The 21,406-nt window shown below is 38.6% G+C and overlaps 1 protein-coding gene across 8 annotated transcripts in view; it reads right to left on the bottom strand.

The window, feature by feature from the left end:
• The window catches only part of SLC4A4 (solute carrier family 4 member 4), a 335,807-nt gene that overhangs the window by 107,206 nt on the left and 207,195 nt on the right, over nt 1-21,406 (bottom strand). For all 8 annotated transcript variants that reach the window (XM_073891772.1, XM_073891773.1, XM_073891770.1 and 5 more), the window contains 2 exons: nt 8,838-8,995; nt 1,951-2,038 (listed from right to left, as the gene is read on the bottom strand). In XM_073891772.1, the coding sequence (XP_073747873.1) occupies nt 1,951-2,038; nt 8,838-8,995 (246 nt within the window). The remainder of the gene's footprint in view (nt 1-1,950; nt 2,039-8,837; nt 8,996-21,406) is intronic.

Here is a 21,406-nt window from a genome sequence, read left to right as displayed (position 1 = left end):
CTGCTATAGTTGCTGTGGAAGCCAGATGAAAATGGTTTGGAGAAATATACAAAAGAGTCATTCTCTGAAATAGAAACGACTGGGACAAACCATTGCTGGTAATTCAAAAAGGAAAATTTCAAGCTGAGTGTGAAGATCAGGTTAAGACCCAAACATTGCAACTCTTAAACACACAAATAATGTTAGCTATTAAATGAAGAAAAATCAAGTTATACTGTTAACCCGTAAAACAAAGGAATTTAAGCAGGTGACATCTGTCTAACCTTTTAGCAAGGCAATAACTAAGTCATCCAAGGCAGCAAATGCTTCGTGTCTTTTTTACAGATATCCAACGAAGGAGCTTCCAGAATGCACGTAATCCTCTTCGTCAGTCACTCCACTCTTCTAACCTAGCTCATGATCTGAAAGTCCTTTACACCTTTTCATACCTCGTAAGTCAAATTCCTTAGTCACCAGGAGAAAAGATGGCCCCTGTTTAACATCCTTAGCTATTCTTAAAGATTGCTACTAAATCTCTTCTCTTCAAACAAGAATTTTTAAAAGCTGTCAAACAAATAACATGTCATGGTCTGGAGGGTTGTGAGGTTGAGGGCAGGGCAGTCCAAAGTGCCAGCACCTTGTCCGCAGCGGGCACAGCAACTACGGAGGCTGGAGTCAGAGGGTCACTCGTCCAGTCTGCCTTTCAGATAAGGATTGACAGTTCTGGCCAATGAGATAAAAGAAAAAAGCTGTCTGGAAACCTTTAGAATACCTGTTAAAAGAGACAGATACAGCTAACATTCCCACCCCCTTCTTCCTGCCTCAAATACAGAAGAGATGGCTGGAGCTGACGGCAGTAGCCATCTTAAGACCACAAAACAAGAGCTGTGGCTCTTGATTTATCATGAAGCAGTTACATTAAACCAACTCTAGCAACTGCCTACCTCCAAATTTCCTGGTATGTGAGCAAAAGAATAAACCCCAAATAGTTTAAACCACTATAAATCAGATTTTTCTGTCACGTAGAGCCGAGAGCATTTCTAATTGCTACATCTTAAGAGGAAGGAGTTTTTTTTAAGAAAATATAAACATACAAAAATAAACAAAAGAGCCCCCTGAGAGGCTTAGTTGCCTCAAGGGGGGAAACCAGCATAGCTACACATCAGTGCTCTCGGTCTCACATTAAAGTAACCATCTCAGTAATCACCAAGTAGAACTTCCATAACTAAATGCCCTATTCTCCACTTAACACATGGTGAAGCTAACAAATCAAGTAATAAAGCAAAAGTAAAACGTTTGGGAAAAGAATAAGCTAAAAAGCCACAGAGGCAGAAATCAGTGATCCCATATCCTAATTGTATTTCTTCCTACTGAGACTAGGGTTTAGGGTTTCATCATATCTAAAATGTGTGAAACAACATTCAGCTGTTTTGAGAGTAAGGTTATAATTCCAAAGCACTAGATACTCTGCAGTAACGGTTGCTAATGCATTTTAGTGTGCGTTTAATTCCTTCCCACAAGATAAGAAGACCATAAAAACAGGTACTTTCTGATACCTAAGGAAAAATGCATGATCTGTTTTATTATGCATTACTTTATAGAACCCATTATTTCTGAAACAATATGATATATGGACACCTGAACTCCCAGAATGACTATATTAAACATTTTAAGAGATAAAGCTTAAGTTAATACAGTGATTTGAACATTTTAAAGAACATTTCACATATATCAGTTTTAAGAATTGCAAATGCTTAGAAAAAGAAAGGAACCTATATCTTATTCCAACGTAAAATTTGGTTTTTTTGAAAACTGTTTAGATATCAGCTCATCTGCCATGAATGACTGTGACTCATGTCATAAAGGCTGATAACCATATAATTCTAACTGAATAAATCATGACAGCCAATTCACAGTATGAAAACTATACAAGTGGGACGGTCACAGATCACCATGTTCCAGATCGCCTACCTCGTCAGACATCAAGGTGGCAATGGCTCTGCCAATCTCATGGTAGGACTTGGCTTTTCCCTTAGGACCTAAGAGAATGAACAAGAACCTAATGGAAGAGGAAAGAAGCAAAAGCTATAAAACACATTTCATCAAAGTTAATATACATAAAACTGAGACACGTTTATCCTAGTTGATAAAAAGCGTAGGTCTAGAATACATCTTTAAAACAAAGGCAATACTCTTGGTAATATGAAAGATACTCTTTCACACTATTGTGAAACACAAATTGTTATTTCTTTGGAGGCAAGGAAGAATTTCACATGGAAACCCTGAGAAGTTTCCCACTGAGCAGGAGAACTTACTTTGGGAGTCATTCAATCTCCTTTTCTAAACTTTCTTCTCTCTCCATTTCTACTGACTTTCAGAATTTTAGAGAAAACCCATTAAACACAATAACCAGAAAGACTCAGTACATCTTCAGATTTCTCTGATTTTTCCTTACTCAATATGACCAGTGACAAATGATCCTCTCCATACTCTTAAGAAATATTTCTGCTCAGAAGTGACTGGAAGTCAGCAAAAACCAAGTCCTCTACAAGTAAGCCACATGCTGACAGCCAAAGTAAAGGAAAAGAAATATGAGAGAAATTCAAAATAAAGCATCATTCACAGATAGTTACAATTCGTTTGTGGGTGTCCTCATTTTCCTTTCCAAACTTGTTTTCTTAATAATGCACACTCATTGCTCTACAGTAAGTAGGTCCTCAATAATGAGCTTATCCCCACCTAGGTTTGTGTCTCGACTAGGGAGGAAGAAATCCAGTAAGTGACAAAGAAATAATATATAAAAGGCAACTCTGGATACACCTCTGCCTTGCTTATGATCATGTCTTACCTAACATGAAGATAATAAGGGCAATAAAAATGATCACATCACGTTTGCTCAGCTTTTTAAAGCTTGCAAAACATTTCACACTACATATACCCTTTTGCAATAAGGACAGGCATCCTATTCCCGTTTAATGGTGAGGATATCGAGGCTCAAGGAGGTCAGTGGATGAGCCAAAGATCGTGCCTAGTAAATAAGAGAGAGTAGATAGGCCTTCTCACCTCCTGTTCTTTTCAGCCCACAATTCTGCCTAATATTGCCTGCCCAACCTATGACTTCCACAGGTCAACTCTGGCAAAAGATGTTGTGGATACTTATTTGGGGACAAGAAATCTTAGATAAAATTTTATGGGACCAGGGATACTATGGGACTTGCTTAATAAAATTTTGTTTTTTACTTATTTATTTATATACCTCACTTTATTTTTTTTAAAGATTTATTTATTTGAGAGAGAGAGAGAGAGGGAATGAGAGAGAGAGAGAGAGAGAGAGCATAAGCCAGGAGAGAGGCAGAGGGAGAGAAGCAGGCTCCCTGCTGAGCAGGGACCCTGCTGCAGGGCTCAATCCCAGGACCCTGGGATCATGACCTGAGCTGAAGGCTGACACTTAACTGCTTAACTGACTGAGCCACCAAGGCACCCCTAAATACCTCACTTTAAATAAAAATGGGTTGACAGCAAGTACTCTTCAAAGTGTTAGGGTTTGTTCTAAAAAGCCCCTGAATAAATAATTTCTTTTCTTCATTATAAAATTCAATCCAAAGGGAAAAGGGGGAAAAAAACAAATTAAGAATGTAAGAAGGTATGTCAAAGTCTGAATGCTTTGATTTTATACCAAAATAACCACAAAACCGTTCAATACTTATTTGCTTAGAAACCAGTTCCGGCATGAGGCGGCACACTCACTTTCAAGTGTTATCACGGTAGATGAAAAAGCAAAAGCAATCGGCAGGCATGAAAGTCTGTCCAAGTATGAAGGAAGTCATTATTAAAACCGGATTTTAGTTCTTCTAATACGGAAGTTCAGTTGATACTAGAACTTTTCTTTGTTTGAAGCTGGACCTAAATTATATACCACTACATATAGTATTATAAAGCGCTTCCTTATGACAGTAAAATGTACTTTACTAAAGGGACAGATCACTGATTTGAGTGCAACATATGCAAAAAATATTTAACCACTAAAGCAAAATATAAATCCAATTAAGGAACACCTACAGTACTGGTCACATTCCCCAGTCCCATTTGCCTGTCTAGCAATGGTCTCCTGTCAGGCAGGGCAGTAAGAACATAGTTTTAGCCAAAGGGGGCAGATGCAGGGCAGCAAGAGAAGATATCCAACGCCTGGATCCTTTACTTGACACATTTTTAAATAATGGGTTTCCTTTACCCACCATTTTTTGTTATTTTAATGTGTCTAAACATTAGTTTTTCAGTAAGACATAATATCTAAGATCTTTCCATAACCACTCTGTACCTCTTCCTACTTTGCCCTAGCATCTCCATCATGATGACAGTTTACAAATACACATTATGGAAATATACGTTTATCAACTGACACATGAATTAATTATCAGGTTGGCTATATGGCAACAAAGCTAAAATACCATCTTGTTAGAAAGTGAGACAAATACTCTCAGTTATTAGAGTCCTCAAATATAAACTCTGGCAGATGATGGGTAACTATCCCAAGAGCTGAGAGAGTAACGGAGCCTCTAACTTCAGCCCTATGAGATGAGAGCATAGATTTCCTATAAATATTTACTCCGGTCTCTGCTAAACAGTACCAAAGACTGAATGGAAGTAGCAGACCAATAGTGACTATAATATATATTATAGCAATAAACCTAATATAGGAGAATGATATTGTTTCAGTAACTTAAATATAAAGGTACACTGTCTCTTTCCTGGATAATGTAATTTTTCCTTTAAAAAGACATGTATATATTATATGTAATATATAAATATTTATTAATCCATATATTTATTTATTCTTTAATGGAGAATCACCAAGTGCCCAACAGAAATAAAATGTTACATATCAGCAAAATTTTTCCATTACTCCAGTCAGGAACCATTCAATAAATTCAACCTTTTAAAAGGATAAAGAGAAGAAATCTAGCCACCTATAGGTAGCAGGAAACATCACCTCGGGTGGAGAATTTCATCTGTAGGAACAGAAACCCTTAAGAAGCCCCTAATTTGGATTGCACTGTTGAAATGGCGATGAGAGATCTGGAAAACTAGCAACACAGAACAACTCATCAAGTTGAAGTTCCCTCTGCCTGAAACATGTTCTTTCCCCTTTAACCCTCAAAGAGGCAAAAGCTGTTACAACTTTTATGATAGAAGTACATCTTGCCAAACTCAGCTTTTATAACATACTGAAAACTCCTTTCATGACCCAAGCTGTTTTTCGTCAATGGACAGATGTTATTTTTAACCAGAAGCTTTTTTCTTTATTAACAAATTAGAGTAAACATCACATTTGTGTGGCTGGAAGGGCACAGCCCATGTTGACAGCTGGGGAAAAGAAATTAATTTATGTTACTGAGTTCTTTTTATTCACTCATAACTAGAAATAAAGTCATAGTTAAGAATTTTTAATAGTGCTAGTTGTTTCAAGAATCTTCATGAGGCTCCTCTACTCTTGTGAGCTTTTTCACATACCTAATTATGCCCAGGGAGGATGCCTTTAGCATTCTCCATAACAAAAATAAGTGCCAGATGATCTCTGTCCGGAACCAATGGACTATATACTCACATTCACAAAATAATTATAGGCAGAAACAGAGTATAATATCAGAAAAAGAGCCGGCCTTCCTAAACCACTCAATCTTTTCAGAAAGGATGTGCACCCCCCTCCTTCCTGATATATCACAGCTATTTCTAGAATAAACTCAGCATGTACCAATCCTTTACTCCCTGCTCTCAAAACAGCAGTGAATCAAATAAGCCATTATTCATATTTAGCGGCTTTGGAAATGATGGCTAAACTGTAGCTTCCACAATAGATGCATGAGGACCACAAACCCACCATAACCAACCACATTACATGTGATAAATAGCAGCTAGCAACTGAATTGTTGGACAAGACAGAACTGAAGTCGCAGGACCTCCAACCCAATCCCTCTAATAAGATTTTCTATGGTTTTGATAATTAAGCACAAACTGCTTCTCTCAGGCAAATCATCATTTATCACATAAAATACATATTAACTTACAGTGATATGAAAAGGGTAAAGAGCCTAATTTTTTAGAGGACCAGAACTGACTGAATAATATTTGCCTTAAATGTGAAAATCAAGATCAGAAAAGAACAAACTGATCAGGGGCTTTTATTTTTCTTCATGGGAAAACCCTCAAGTACTTTGTTCTAATCCGTTCTACATAGCTCCTTAGATTCCCCACAAAAGCCTGGCTTCAGAGTCAGAAATCTGCAGTTCTATTTCTAGCACTGAGAGTGAATCTTCCCTTTGCCTCCAACTCTCAACTGTGAAATGGGAATAATAGTAATTATCCCCTACATTGCTAATAAATACAAGTGTGTGGCAGCCTCCGTGGACAGACAGAAGATGACAGCAAGCCAAGTGTCTGCAAGATGCTGGGAAATCATAACCATATCCTACCACGTCACCAAATATCAAAGAACAGTTGTTTGCCTTCACATGGATGGCAAGAAGAGCCCCTAAGCAGATAACGTCCACCCACCTGGCACCCGTCCAGGTGCAAGCACAAGGCTCAAGTACATTCAGCCAATAGCAGGGTAACTAGAGAACCATGTGGACACTACACACACAGAGCTGCTAGATCCATGCTTCTTAACAGGTGCATGGCAGTAATATTGCTTATTACAAATAGTAGTAATAACAATCATAAACATAAGAGCATAACTTTCTTCCCCCTTCTTAAGGAAAAATGACAAATGACCATTACCAAATGACCACAAAACCAGACTTTTCAGGTCTCCCCACAGTAGGACAGGGTAGAGCGTTAAAGCACAACACTGAGTACAGAGGCAGTCCTTCACAATGACTACCACATTCCTTGTGGGATTTCCTTGATTGGATTTCTCAGGATGCAGCCATTGTAAATGGCCCCACATTACTCATACACAAAAAGGCTAATGAGACTCCCTACTCAGTGATTATAGCATGCCCTGGTTCAGAGGACAGCAAATGGATAAAACTGTTTCCTGGAAAAATGTTAACATGCTTGGATATATTGTTCAGATTATTGCCCTGAAATGGTTTTATGACATTACTGAATTACATTCCCTTGAATTGCCGAGCTCCTTTTGTTCATTCAAATGATGCTGTATATCACCTCTAGACTAGAAACACTCTCCTGTACAGAAGAAAAAAATGAGCCAGACAGGAGCAGATGATAAAGGGATACACAAATGGTCATGATTTGCTGCTCAATAAACTCATGTTATTATTAAATAAAAAGCCCTTTAAAATTTTTTTACTTGTAGCTTCTAGAGAAAAACAGTAAGAAAGTTGAAAATGCAAGAGCAACTTAACACTTCATGGTATGTTTTTTTTCTTTCAAGCCCTAGTAAAATTAGTCCAAAGAGACATAAACAAAGCCATAGGGGCACAAGAGCTGGACATCAGCCATGATCTGAGTCAGCTAGCTGTTCGCCAGGTGATGGCTCAGATAGAACTGCAAGGCTCTGCTGGAATGTTTTCAAGGGAACAACCAAGTTATAGAAAACAGGCGTTGTGATAATCCCATTAATTGAATATGCTATGATCATTTCCTCTGATCATTTGTCCACTGACTGCCTACTAACGACCAATATTATTCCCCCTTTAAGTGTCTAAGAAATATAAAAATAAGGAGAAAATATCCGTATGATTAAGAAAAAATAGCCTGAATCTATGAATCAGGAGGCCATAAGGAAATGTTCTCCTTTTCCCCCTAACCTGGGAGCCCCTTGTCTCAGTGTAGGATGCTGAAACCATTTGAGATCCCTGTGGAGTCACAGCTCTTCCTGCTCACCTGAGGAAACCTAAAAGAGGCGGAAGTCACTTGTCCCTGCCCAGGACCCACAAAAAAAGCACCCGCCCCCAAAAAGTTCCTCTTCACATGATAATTTTATGATGTCAACTCGAATTTTATGATGTCAACTCGAAGATTACAAAGTGCTCTTTAAACTCTTCTTCAGCACAAGCTGAGGTGAGGCATTACCTTCTGTTTACCTATGGCACTCTGTAAGTCTAGCTTCTAACTCTCTGAGCTCAGCTGCAAGGTAGATCAACTGGAGGCCTCGTAACGTGCTGTGCAGGCAGTAAGGACGTGATCGTAAGAACTGTAATGTGCTTCCTTTTAGAATAAGAACTTATGTGCTACAACACATAACTGTAAAAGTGTGCAAATTTAAGTGTGCAGATTAATGATTTTTCTATGTGTGTGTGTATATGTGCACAGAGTCACATATATACATACGTGTATGTGTATATATATATGTACCTAGTGCCAATTTTCCGATAAAACGTAGAGCAACCGAAAGCAACTCTGACCGCTGAAACATTTACCATCTGTATGACGTTGGACAAGTTACTTAAATTCTCAGACTCAGTTTCTTCATCTGTAAAATCCATATACCTATAGTTTAGAATTTAAAAATACTATTTTAAGAGGGACACCTGGCTAGCTCAGTCAGAAGGGCATGCGACTCTTGATCTCAGGGTTGTGGGTTCAAGCTCCATGTTGGGTGCAGAGATTACTTAAAATAAATAAACTTTAAAAATATATATATTATTGTGAGAATTAAATCAACTAATCCCTAAGAATAAACTAGTACATGGCCCAATTAATTATTATAATTGTTATTCTTACTACTATACAAGTGCCAAGTAATTTCATAGCATGAAAGACAGGCTAAATCATTACTTCAGATTAAACCTTTCCAATATGCTTGCCTGGATGTATCCTCATTCTACTGATTATCTAGCCAAGACCACTCTAGAAGCACACTGTGGACCCCAGCAGGTCAGGGAGAAGCTTACCTTGTGGGCACAGGGACCTCAGTCAGGGCACCCAGCATGACCGCCTGCTGGAGCCGAACAAAGGCAATGAAAGGAGTATCCAAGAAGTCAACCTCCCCAACAAGCACGTTGGAGGCTTCTGCATCACGTGGCAGTTTTTTCATGAACTTATTCTTCAGCTGCATGGGAAAAGCCAAGAATACACAACTTATTTCCAGAGAAGGGAAAAGAAGAGACACTCCATATATCACTCAAGGAAATTCCTTTATATGAGTCTATACACAACAGGCTCTGGCCAGCCATTTTTCTATTATGTTTAGCCATTCTATTATAAAAAAAACATTACTCTGGATTCAAAAATATTGAGGGTATAATCACATGGCTTACATATAAAAAATGTTTACATATAAAACAATTCATTTATTTTTCACTCACTCAGTAAACATATGTTGAGAGTCTACTATGAGCCAGGCATTGATCTAACCCCTAGGGATACAGGGATAGATCAACAAATGACATCTTCCTTGGGTCATATTTCACCAGGGGAGAAATAAAATGTGATTTAAAGTAGTGATAAGTGCTAAGAAGGAAAAATAATACAGGTTAGAGGGTACTATTTTAGACAGGGTAGTCAGGGAAAGCCTCTGAAGAAGTACATTTTACACTGGATTGGGGGGACAAGCCACGCAAAGATCTGCTCAAAGAACATTCTAGGCAAAGAGAACAGCAAGTGCAAAAGCTCTGAGGCAGCAAAGAGCTTGGCAGAGAGGTATAGTGAGAAAGTGAGTGCGGTGGGAGATAAAGGAGCAAGGAAGAGAAAATAGCAGCAAATGAAGTTGCATAGGTAAGGGGGGGGCAGGTGATAAGAACCTCGAAGGCCACAGTAAGGAGTTTGGGATGTTTTAGGTGGGACTTGCCTACTAAAAATCCAGGTGGAAAAGTGGTGTAGGAGGACATACATTTAGAAGATATTACCACATAAAAAGAATTTCGGACCATGAGACAGGATGACACAGCCTGAGTGTGAGTGTAGCCAGAGAAGAGGGATAAGACCTAGACTCTGGGCCACTTTATTTTTTCATAGGAATGGGAGGAGATCTCAGCAGAGGACACCCTCACAGAGCAGCCAGTGAGGTTGGAGGAAAACCAGGATATGCCAACAATCAGGTGAAGAAAGGGCTCAATTAAGAAAGTGTATCGGCTGAGTCACAGGCTGCTGAAAGTTCAAATAAGATGAGAGCAAAGAATGGACCAATGAATTCGTCAAGACTGAGGTGCCGGGTGATCTTGACAAGGGCAGTTATGGTGGACACCAGGGTGCCCAGTGAAGAAGTGGAGACAGGCAGTAGAGAGACTTATTTTGAGAAATGTTGCTACCAAGAAAAGGCAAGGAATAGGAAAGTAGGTAAAGGAAAACATAAAATAGAGAATTTCTTTTAAATGGCAAGTGTGCTACCACCTTGGAATGTTAATGGGACAGATTACCGCTGCCGGAGATATAGCGGACAACCACAAAAGTAGTTCAAGTAACCTTGAACTATGGAAGAGAGAACTGAGAAGTGAGCTGAGGAGGAAGGGGGGGGAGGGTATGTGGAAATTTTGGGGGGGGTAAAGGTATAAAGAGATTTTCTTGGGGAGTAAAGGCTGCTTCTTACGGTCACTCGGAAAGCTTACCTTGCAGGTGTTCTTTGTCCCTTTCCTGGCCTTCCTCAAGTCCTACTTAGAACAGGCCTGTTCAAGCACTCTGCAGTGAGCGGGAAACACCTCCCACAGCTCAAGGAAAACATTTCAACAATCGTGGGAGGATGGAGATAAGAATTTTGCAGGGCCATATGAAAGGCACCGACTTCTGATATATACTAATTATCAATATAAATGCCCCTCCCCTTAGGTCAAAAGTTACCAGTGAACTCAGTACTTTTTGCCATGAATTACTGCTGAGACAGGAAGTGGCAGACATGGCCCAATTTTCCCCATTAATAAACTGAGGGTTTATTAAGGGGGGGTAGGGGGATGGGTTAGCCCAGTGATGGGTATTAAGGAGGGCACGTACTGCGTGGAGCACTGGGTGTTATACGCAAACAATGAATTATGGAACACCACATCAAAAACTAATCATGTACTGGATGGTGATTAACATAACATAATAAAATTTAAAAAATAAAAAATAAAAAGGTTATAGTAAAAAAAAGTTATAGGAGTTATAGTAACAATTTCCACTTATAGAGTTTTCTTTTTCTTTTTTTTTGGTAAGCTCTACACCCAATGTGGGGCCTGAACTCACGATCCTGAGATCAAGTCTCACATGCTCTACCTGCGGAGCCACCCAGGCGCCCCCATCTGCAGAGTTTTTAATTGGGAAAAATAAATGACATGAGAAGTAATCCCTAAAACTCCATCACCCTCATTAGCATTTTTGTAGAATTTTTTAAATTTGGTACTGCATACAAGAGGAAAACTGTGAGGCAAAAAGCAAGGACATCAGGGCTAATAATTTAGTGGAAACAAACAAACACACAAAAAAGCAAAGGAAGATATTTAGATGTTAGGAACATGACTACTTCTAAACAGTAAGGGAATTATCCAAAGTTTATACCATTAGTCCTCCAAGAAATGTTAATATTTTTTTAAAAAATCTATTTGATTCTATAAATAGTTAAAGAGCAGCCATGGGAAGGGTCTAAAAACATCAAATTGCCAAAACTGTTATTAACACCTAAGGAAGTTGCAGTAGTGAACTGTTTTCTAAAACACAGAGTACAGTATAGGGTATGGCTAAGTGGCACAAACGCCTAACAAAATATCACTGCTAGAATGATCTTCCTCAGGTTCTTTCCAGAGAGTTCCCATTACCAAACAGCTCTATTAATAATCTGATTTTATTTCCCATTCTCTTCAGCACACTCTTTGCTTTATCTAGTTAGGCAGGTAATCTGATAATCCTATTCTATTTTATGTAGTTAGACTCCCACACGCATTATAAAAACTTCCTTTCCACATTTCTACCTTTTCTAAACATCTTTCTACCTCCTCTAAACATCAAGCATGAGCCATTTAACCATCTCAGCCCCACTTTCTTGGGAACTCTGGAAGCACTCACTTCTGAATCATACTTTTGAAAGCTTAAATCTTTTCCCTAAATTTCCTGAGGTTTAGAATAGTTTATCTCCCATTGTACTGGATACCTACTTTGCACATAATTCAGCTGTAATAAATATTATGAATAGAAAGAATGAACTCTGTAGCACTAAAAATCAGACCAAAAACCATCAAATGCCCAGGAAAGTTAGCTTCCCAAGGCTCACTCTAGAACCTGTGTCCAGATCTGCCACTAATAAACTACCTGACTCACAACACATGCAGAATAGCCCACAGTCAATTATATTCCTCTACAAAATGTCTTAGAGTACTATGTTACATTTACTGAGATTATCATACCCATATTGGAAAATTAGGAGTGTATTTTTAAGGCCAAAGTAAGTAAACTATATTCTACATATGCTCTAAAGAGATGTAGTTCTAAAGACATGTTCTTTTAGATCAGCAGATCTCAAACTGTGTTTGTAAAATGCTAGTGTTCTCAGAGAAACTAATAGCTTTTCTAAAATAAACACGTATGGTATCTGAGGTACCTCAGAACTCAGCCCCTGAGCGGCTTTTCCCATCTCCACACACTCCCTGGGTGAGCTCACCAAATCTCATGCCTTTAAACACCTTCTATATGCTGATGACTCACACATTTCTATCTTCAGCCAGGACCTCCTCCCTGAACTCCAGACCTGTAACATCTCCACTTGGATGTCTAATAGGCATTTCAAACTTCACTTATCCAAAAACTGAGCCCCCACCCCCAGTAGCCTCCTCAAACTGGCTCTTTCTGTAGTCTTCCTCATCTGGCTAATGGTTACCATTCTTTTATTGCTAAGGCCAAAACCTTGCTGCCATCTTAGACACTTACCTTCCTCTCACACCCCATGCCCATTCTATCAGCAAATCCTATTGGATCCACATTCAAAGTATCCAGAATCTGATCATTTCTCACCACCTTCACTGCCTCTACCCTCGTCCACTATCATCTGCTACGATCATCTCTCTCTCCTGGATAATGGCATTGGCTTCTTGGCTGGATTACCTGCTTCTGCTCTTGCCCCCTGTCTATTCACCAAAGTAGCCAGAGTAGTCAAATCAGAAGTCAGATAATGTCATTCCTCTTCTCAAAGCCTGGGGGGGAAGGCAATGCTGTCAGGACAAGTCACAACCCCAGCATCATCTGGCTCCTCATCAGCAACCTGACCTTATTTCCTACTGCTCTCTCCCAGTCTTCCCCATGCCAACTACTCCAGACTCCATGTCCTCCCTCAAACATGCCAGGTACACTCTAACCTCAGGGCCTTTACTCCTCTGCTGTTGCTTCCCAATGTAATGTCTGCACGGCTTCCTCTCTTACTTCCTCTGGATCTCTATTTACAAGTCACCTTTTCATCCGTGAGACTTTCCCAGGCCAAATTAGTTAAAATATCAGCCTTCTTCTCCCCACAAATTCTTTTTACTCCTCTTTCCTGCTTTATTTTTTCCTTCTTTATACTTATCACAAACATGCCATGTTTTACCTATCATCTTCATTATCTGCCTCCCCACTAGAAGTAAGTTCCATGAAGGTAGAAATATCCATCTATTTTGTTCAGGTTGTATCTCTAATGCCTTGAAGAGTGCCTGAAGAGAAAGGCTGAATATCTGTTGACTGGATGAATGGTGGTTACTACTTCTGCTCTTCCCAATAAGCTGTTCAAACTCCTCTCTTAAAGGTTCTGGACATAACCACTGACCAGGCCATCTAAACGGACAAAAGGCCCGGATACAGCCAATCTTAGTAAACTCTTCCCCTGATAACAGTGACTGGCCCAGAGGATGGATGTGTGACTCAGGCAGGAACCAAACCCTTGTGGGAAATTAATATTTTACTTGTATAAAAATCAGCATTTTCCCTTTCACCTCACGTTGTTCCCCTCCATGTTGAAAGGGCCTGTCATAGGACTGTCCACACTAGGAGAGAATGAGGTCGGCACCCAAAAGGAAACAGACAAAAGCAAGAGAGAAAAATGGATGAAAAGAGAGATTGCTGAGTCCCAAGTCCCAGGCCCTGAGGTCCTGCAGCTTCTCCATTCTGTGAACTCATCAAGAATTCTTACTTGTTACATAAGCCAGAAAATTCCATGTTGGGTTTAAATTAATTTGAGGTGATTTCTGTCTACTTAAGAGTCCAGATCCTTTGCAAAAATGTATTTGTCAAATAAATTTGAGGAATACAAGTTAAATAAGATTAAATGTTTCTATACTACAGATATTCTCAGAGCCTTGAATATGCCTATATGCCTAGGAATGCTTTATCTCCTACTGAGATAAATAAGGCACATTATGATATGAAAACAGATTTTAAAATGCTATTTGGACAAATTTTCTCACTTCCCATTTAAATCCACTCTCAACTCCATTTAATTCTCTTCAAACTTTATGGATGCCTATAATGTTTAACGCCGGGTAGTGGGCAGTAGACAGACCCTACTCTAAGAAAAAATTATAAACATTAAACAAAAAGGTAAAGAATAACCAGAAACTAAGAGAACAATAACAGATAACGAAAGCAAGAACAGAATCTAGGGCTTTCAAATCAGGTTGAAAATTACCCAATAAACTCATCTGGATTGAATTCCAAAGATAAAGTTTGGCATTCCTTTCCTATAGATCACTAGTTGCTTCTCCAAGGGATACACAGCGTGGATTTAATGCAAGGTCAACTATGAGAACACACACAGTGAATACGAATTCCTTTACCCAAACTTGATCTCAAAGAAATCTATTTCAAATGGCTGTTATGTGGAGCTACAACTGGAACACCACCAACTCTGTGAATCCACATGTGTGCATTTCAAATTCCTCTTATACTAGCGTGTATTCTTTCTTCCAGAGTAAGATCTTGCTATAAATACTCAGAAGTATATGGCTTGCCCTCTGCCATACATGTTCATTTTTATAATTTCTTATATGTCCTTACTTTCTGAGTGGTGTTCTAAGACTCAGGGATCACAGTATTAGCATACCAAGAAACTAGAGATTGTAACTGGACAAAGCAGAACAAGCAGACTGGTTATGAAAAAGATGGGTTACTTGGGATGATAGCTCTGTGAGATGATACGAAGTTACTCACACAAGTGATATGTACCATATATAGCTAATTTGAGGAAAAGTCTATCTTCTGTACTCTACTCAGGTCCTAGATTCTCCTGCCATCTTCCATGAAGGCAGTTTTTAGGTTTTCTGTATGGGACCCATTCCTAAGTAACGGCTAACCAATGTTAACTGGGATGACCATTTGATTAACACTGTGTCCTCCTAGCCTCCTTACTATCACCCTCAAACCAAAAGCATCACTTGGTAAGTAGGTCCAGACTATCATATTATTCCAGTCACATAAGTCATATAAAAGCTACCTCTTTTTGCCTGCCATTATTAGCATATGTTAAAATAAGTGCATCTGTTATGAAGTGTCATTTTAACCAGGAGTACTCATAGTTTGTCATTTGAATCTGATTTATTAGAATGGATCCTATGGGCTATTCAATGTCCTTACTACAAGTGGTGTTTTAAAAATCATGTAAACTTGAGGATACTTTCTCATTACAAAGCTTACACCTACTGCTACTGCATTCTATACATTCTCTTTTCCTCTCAATGAGAATAAGTTTAATCTTCCAATCTGTACTTACTTTCAATTCACCCTGCTTAATGAATCATGTCTACATGCTAACATCCACCTGCTTTCCTGGGTAAAGAGCTTATTCCTGGCTTTCTTATTGGTGTTTCTTCTTATCTTCTTTTCTTCTTCTTAGCTTATTTTTTCTTCTTCCTGCTGATTCCCCCCTTTCCGTTCTCTCTGAAAATTGCTAGCTCTTATTTCTTCCCAAACAAACTCATCTGCTAAGGTCACTACAGATCACTCTGGGACCATGTCCTCCCACTGCAAAGAAATCTTAGTGGTAAAGTAGGGTCACCACACCTATCAGTTTCTTTATGACAGTCCCAGTTTACCCTATTTCCTGATATAATTATTAATATTACCTCTTTCATTCTCAAAAGTGTCTTGTGCTAAAAAAAATTATATGGTCCCCCTATATTTTAATCTCACTGAGGCTGGCTGACTCTTGAGGAGTGCCTAAGATATGGCATTGGAGAATAAATCCATGCTGTGGAACCTTTAGGATTCAAGGAACTTAAAAGTATGAGAGAACGCCTAGGTCAAACAGCATCTTGGTAAATTATTTATGCTACTTGAGTATAAATTTATTCATTTACTATATGCAAACAATATTAACTGTTAGGGTAGGAAAAAAGTGCTCTCTCACTCACCAGAGTGAGATGATTCTACCTCTGTCTGCTCCCTTTCTCTACACCTTGGGGGGGAAATGGCCAATTTGATGGAGCAGAGTTTGACAAATTCACTGGCACTTTTTTCTAATGGGAAGGTTACAGTGCCTTGAAGACAAGAAGCAAGCTAACTGTTCTCTCTTACAGAAAGACAAGTGAATGGATTTAAAGAGAGAGAGAGAGAGAGAGAGAGAGAGAGAGAGAGACCCGACATCTTCATCCCTGTGGCTGGTTAGGTAAGGAGACTCAGAATCTGTTTCATAGGCTCAACTACATTTCTCTATCATAACACATGGCTCTTAACTCTATGAATCCCAGGATTTAGAGTCTGTGTGGGTGGTTGTAGGCCTGGAGCTGTGTATTTAGAGAACTAAAAATGTCCAACCTAAAAAAATGTTCCTAAGAGACTTCACTTTCAGCTATGGTGAACTAGCTTGCATCACACCAACCCTTCCAGCAAGAAAAACTGAAGAATTTTTGTAATCTGCTTAAAGGCATCAGAAAGTTACTGTGACATTAAAAACTTGAGGAACCAATATCCTTGAAAAAGGAAACTGCATAAAGGTGAGGCTAAATTCAGCTCTGCTTTTCTTCTAAAGGCATTTGATGATTCCTAACTAGCTGCAGAGCTTCAGAAATTGAGCAGAGCCTTCAGCAGCTTCAAAATAATGGACAAGCATGCCAGGCATTTAGTTGAGACCTCTACAGGACAAGATCCAAGGCTTAAGGGCAAACTAGTAATAGACTAATCCACATAAAGACTGAAACCCAGCTTCCAATCAGCTCAATTCCACACCGAATATTAGGGTGACCTGCCCCTCACCTAAACACCAGCCAAAAGCAAAAGAAATAAACTCTGAAGAAAGAGAATATCATCCTGAGTAACAAATTATCTCTACTATGTACATATTATATCAGAATTATAATCAGAATTACTAGGCATACTAGCAGATAAAATCAAATGACTGGGGCCCAAGAGAAAGAAAAACCAGAAATTAGAAACAAAGGAGAGCTTCATATTGTAATTAACAGACACACTTTGAAATAACAGTAATATTTTCAAAATATTGATTACAACATGGAGAATTTCAGCAGAATCATTTTTAAAAACAAAGTAGATTTCTTGGAGATTAAAAGATGCATTATTGATTTATTAAAGTCAATATTACTCATAATATAAAAATATGACATATCAAAATTTGTAGAATATAAACATGTGCATTGGATAAAATTCACGGCCTTAAATGCAAATATTACAAAAGAAGGAAAGCCAAAGTTTGATGATCTAAATATATATCTCAAGAAGTGAAAATAAAACAGAAAATGAAACTCAAAGAAGGTATAAAGTAGAAAATAATAAAAATAAGAAAAGAAATCATGACAAAGAAAACAAACATACTATGCTGGTCATGTTCTATTGCATAATCTGAGTAACAATTATGTGTTCACAATTTGAAAAATCATCAAGTAGATTTATGATTTATAAACGTCTGTATATGTAAATCACACATATATATTTTACTGTAATAAAATATTTATACTACAATGAGTTTCTTAATAAATAAACTATTATTTCATTGCAAATCTGGCTTACATGTAGTTCTCCCTTGGCAGAAAATCCTTAAAGGAAATCAAGGACAGTGAAAACTAAAACCATATTCCATAGCCCTAACTCATAAGGGCTTTTGTAAAGACTGAAAGAGATAAGAGGCAAAATACCTGGCAAGATATAAAAAACAAAAATATGGGGTTCACTCCTTTCCCATTCTTTTTTGTTTCTCCAACATGGGAAGTAAACCTCCTTACTGTCTTCACTCTTCCTATCTTGCATATCAGGGAGACCCCCTGACTGTGTTATGTCTGAGGTGATATATGCCTGCCTTTATTTTCCAATAGTATATAAACCATTAATAGCCCACTACTCAACATGAATATAATATAACCCATCAAGTACTCTGTCCTCAGGTTAAAATTAGCTTCCACCAGTGTTGGCATGAAGAAGCAGACCATCAAAAGTAGCCTCGTGAAAATGAATCCCTGGGATAATTTTTGAGATACGTTTGACCTACCAAAAACTATGTATATTACTTGGCGTAGACCTATAGTCTCAAACCCTGGGAATCCTGGAGTAATGGTTGGAAACCCAGTGAGTGCCTAGAGCTGGCTTCCGTGGTTAACTGAAGACTGTCCCTATCTCCCATCCTCCTCCCCACTTTCCAGCAGCCCTCTCACCCCACATACAAAGAGAGCTGATCTGAAATAGTCAAATTCTAAGTCAATTAGCCTATGCCAGCTTTTCCCCCAGGTATGGGGAAAACAGTCACTCTTGCCAAAAGCTCTATTCTGGCCTTTCTTCATAGTTGGGGGTTCCCAGTGTAAAAGCAGGCCTACTCTTGCATTCCAAATACAAGGAGCTTGTTTTGCTTCTATGCGCTTCACAACTACCAAGACGAGGCAGAAGGCTCTGCCTAGTTCACCAGGGTCGTACACTGGGGTTTGCAGCCAAAGCCTCAGCCAGTAACAAAAGGATTCTTGGCCTTTGTTTCTCTATGTACACACTTCCCTTGATGATCTTCTAAACAAGAGTGTTGGACTGAGGACAAGGGTTTGGTATTTCTGAACTGCCTGGACAAACACCATCTCTTCAACATACCCCAGCCCTCCATTCCTAAATCTCATTTCTTTCTTATAAATTATGTGGCTGCCCAACTTGGAAATGGCAGAAGGAGGAAAATGATAAGAATCACTGTTTCATAAGCTTAAACAGGTATTGCGTTTTATTTCAAAACCATGTAAGAAAAAAGCATCTTAAAACTTTTCTGTTACATGAAGATATCCTTTAATCACCCCTTAAGCTAGTTTGTGGGACTTCTTGGTGTAATAGAACTACTGGAATAATTTGTACACACATTTTTTTGTTTTGTTTTTAATGATTGCCCTTTAGGTTATCTTCAAGCTGTGATTTAGAAGAATATTTCCAAAGGCTAAATTTAAAAACCATTGCCCCAATGTCTAAGAGGCCTTAAAAGGGGGGGGGGAGCTATTGCTTGATCACCTACAGAATCCAAAATCTAGGCAATCACTTACAATGTTATTAGTACTGAACATTTATGACATGATCTGAGATTTCCAGAGTGCATAAAATATGAAAGAGTACAAATAAAGTCATTAACTAAGACAAGATGCCAAAAGGCTCTGTGGCTACATGTTTTTACTTTTTGAACACTCTTCTCCTTTCGTTTATTCCATTTCTTAAAATACAATATGAAAACAGTCCCCCGGAGGGTGAAAATTTGATTTTCTAATTTTTCCTTCCAAATATAGACATCTTACCACCATTAATGCAAATGATTCTGCAAAGCAGCACATTCACAAATGGCTATTAAACTAAATATAACATTAAGTACAATCCATTAGTTCTGATTTCCTAAATAGGATGAAATTTCAAGTACTGACCTAGTTTGAAATCAACTTGTCAAAATCTCTAGTCACATTTTCTTATGTCTTCCATCATTAAAAAATCATACTGTCAATATGCTTATAGCTATTTACAGTCTTTAAAACACTTTCACAATTACTACCTTACTTGAATTCTTATAGCAAGCTTATGAAAAATATATTATTAAACCATTTTCCAGGTGAAAGAAACTGAAGTTCAAGAAGGTGAAGGGACTTCATGAAACTCATACAGCTAAATGGTCAAGCCAGGACATGAATTCTAACTTTTAATGCCCTGTTCACTTCACTACACTGTGAAACCCTTACATTTCTGATGAATACATTTTGCTGTCTAAAATTTAGAAGAGAGTGCTCTGAAATCTCTAAATCTCTTATACAGGGGCGCCTGGGTGGCTCAGTTGGTTAAGCGGCTGCCTTCAGCTCAGGTCATGATCCCAAGGGTCCTGGGATGGAGCCGCTCCCCCTACTTGTGCTGCCTGCCTCCCTCTCCCTCCCTCCCTCTCTCTCTGACAAATAAATAAAATCTTTAAAAAATAAAAAAATAAAAATAAAATAAAATAAAATAAACCTCTTATACAGAAAACCAATATCAAGCACCTACAATAGCTTAGGCTCTGCACAATCTTTAAAAATTTTAATTGAGCACATTTTAAAGCATTTAACAGGATTTAATTACATAAAATAAAATGGGTCAGAGAGAGAGAAAGAAGGTAGAAAACCCAAATATGGAGAACAGCATCTTAAAAAGTTTTTAAAGTAAATCAAGAATCTGTAAACTCCAGGTGCTAGTTGGGTTATAAGTAATGTTTCTAGAAGTTATTTTTCCTCTTTTATTGCTGTGTCATGAATTCCACTGTACATATAAGCAGGTCACCTGCTCCATGCATTAAGGAAGGAGACTTGAAATACTCATTAATCTATTTGGTGGGAAATGCCCTTTGCCTGGATGCCTGCCCTCCCTGCTCTGTCCTTCGATGCTAAATACAACTTATGCCTCCAAACTCTCGCCAAGAATTACAAGGAGAGTAAGCCTGACCTTGACGCCCCCAACTTTCCCTGACATTGTTCTACCACAGGACCCTAGCCTCCCCTCTGTGATTATACTTATCACAGTGCATTCAATGATTGACTCGGCTGTGACTTTTATTAGAAAAGCACCTTTAAGAAGGGTTCTGGGCACCTGGGTGGCTCAGTCAGTTGAGCATCCAGGACTGTGGGTTTTGGCTCAGGTCTGTGATCTCATGGGTACTGGAATCAAGCCCCGTATCGGGCTCCGCACTCAGTGGGGAGTCTGCATGAGGGTTTCTCTCCCTTTCCCCTTCCCTCCACGCTCTAATAAATGAATAAATCGTTAAAAAAATAAAAATAAAAAATAAATAAAAAGGGTTCTAAAGTACCCTATAATAGGGAACCATGCATTATTCTACTTTGTTCCCCTGGTCCCTTAAAAGGGAATAGCCTCACAGTAAGTGTTCACTAAATGTCTATTAAATGCACAGAATCTATGTGACCACACCTGTGTTGTAGTGTTCTCAGACTCCACAAAAATACAGGTGAGGACACTGAAGGTCAAGGAAAGGTGCTCCCATTTGGTGGTAACAAACTTGAAAAAGTCTCTGAAGAAGCAAAGAGCCTTTACTGGTTCTAAAACTTATGAGCATAGGTCGATGAAAAATAACTTTTATATTTAGGCTGCTTGATAGCTACCA

This window comes from Callorhinus ursinus, unplaced genomic scaffold (genome assembly GCF_003265705.2).
Source record: "Callorhinus ursinus isolate GAN/ISIS: 27379988/994484 unplaced genomic scaffold, GSC_fseal_2.0 scaffold4, whole genome shotgun sequence".
Classification (NCBI taxonomy): domain Eukaryota; kingdom Metazoa; phylum Chordata; class Mammalia; order Carnivora; family Otariidae; genus Callorhinus; species Callorhinus ursinus.
The sequence above is the reverse complement of the archived record's forward strand: the minus strand, read 5'-3'. Positions and strand labels throughout refer to the sequence as shown.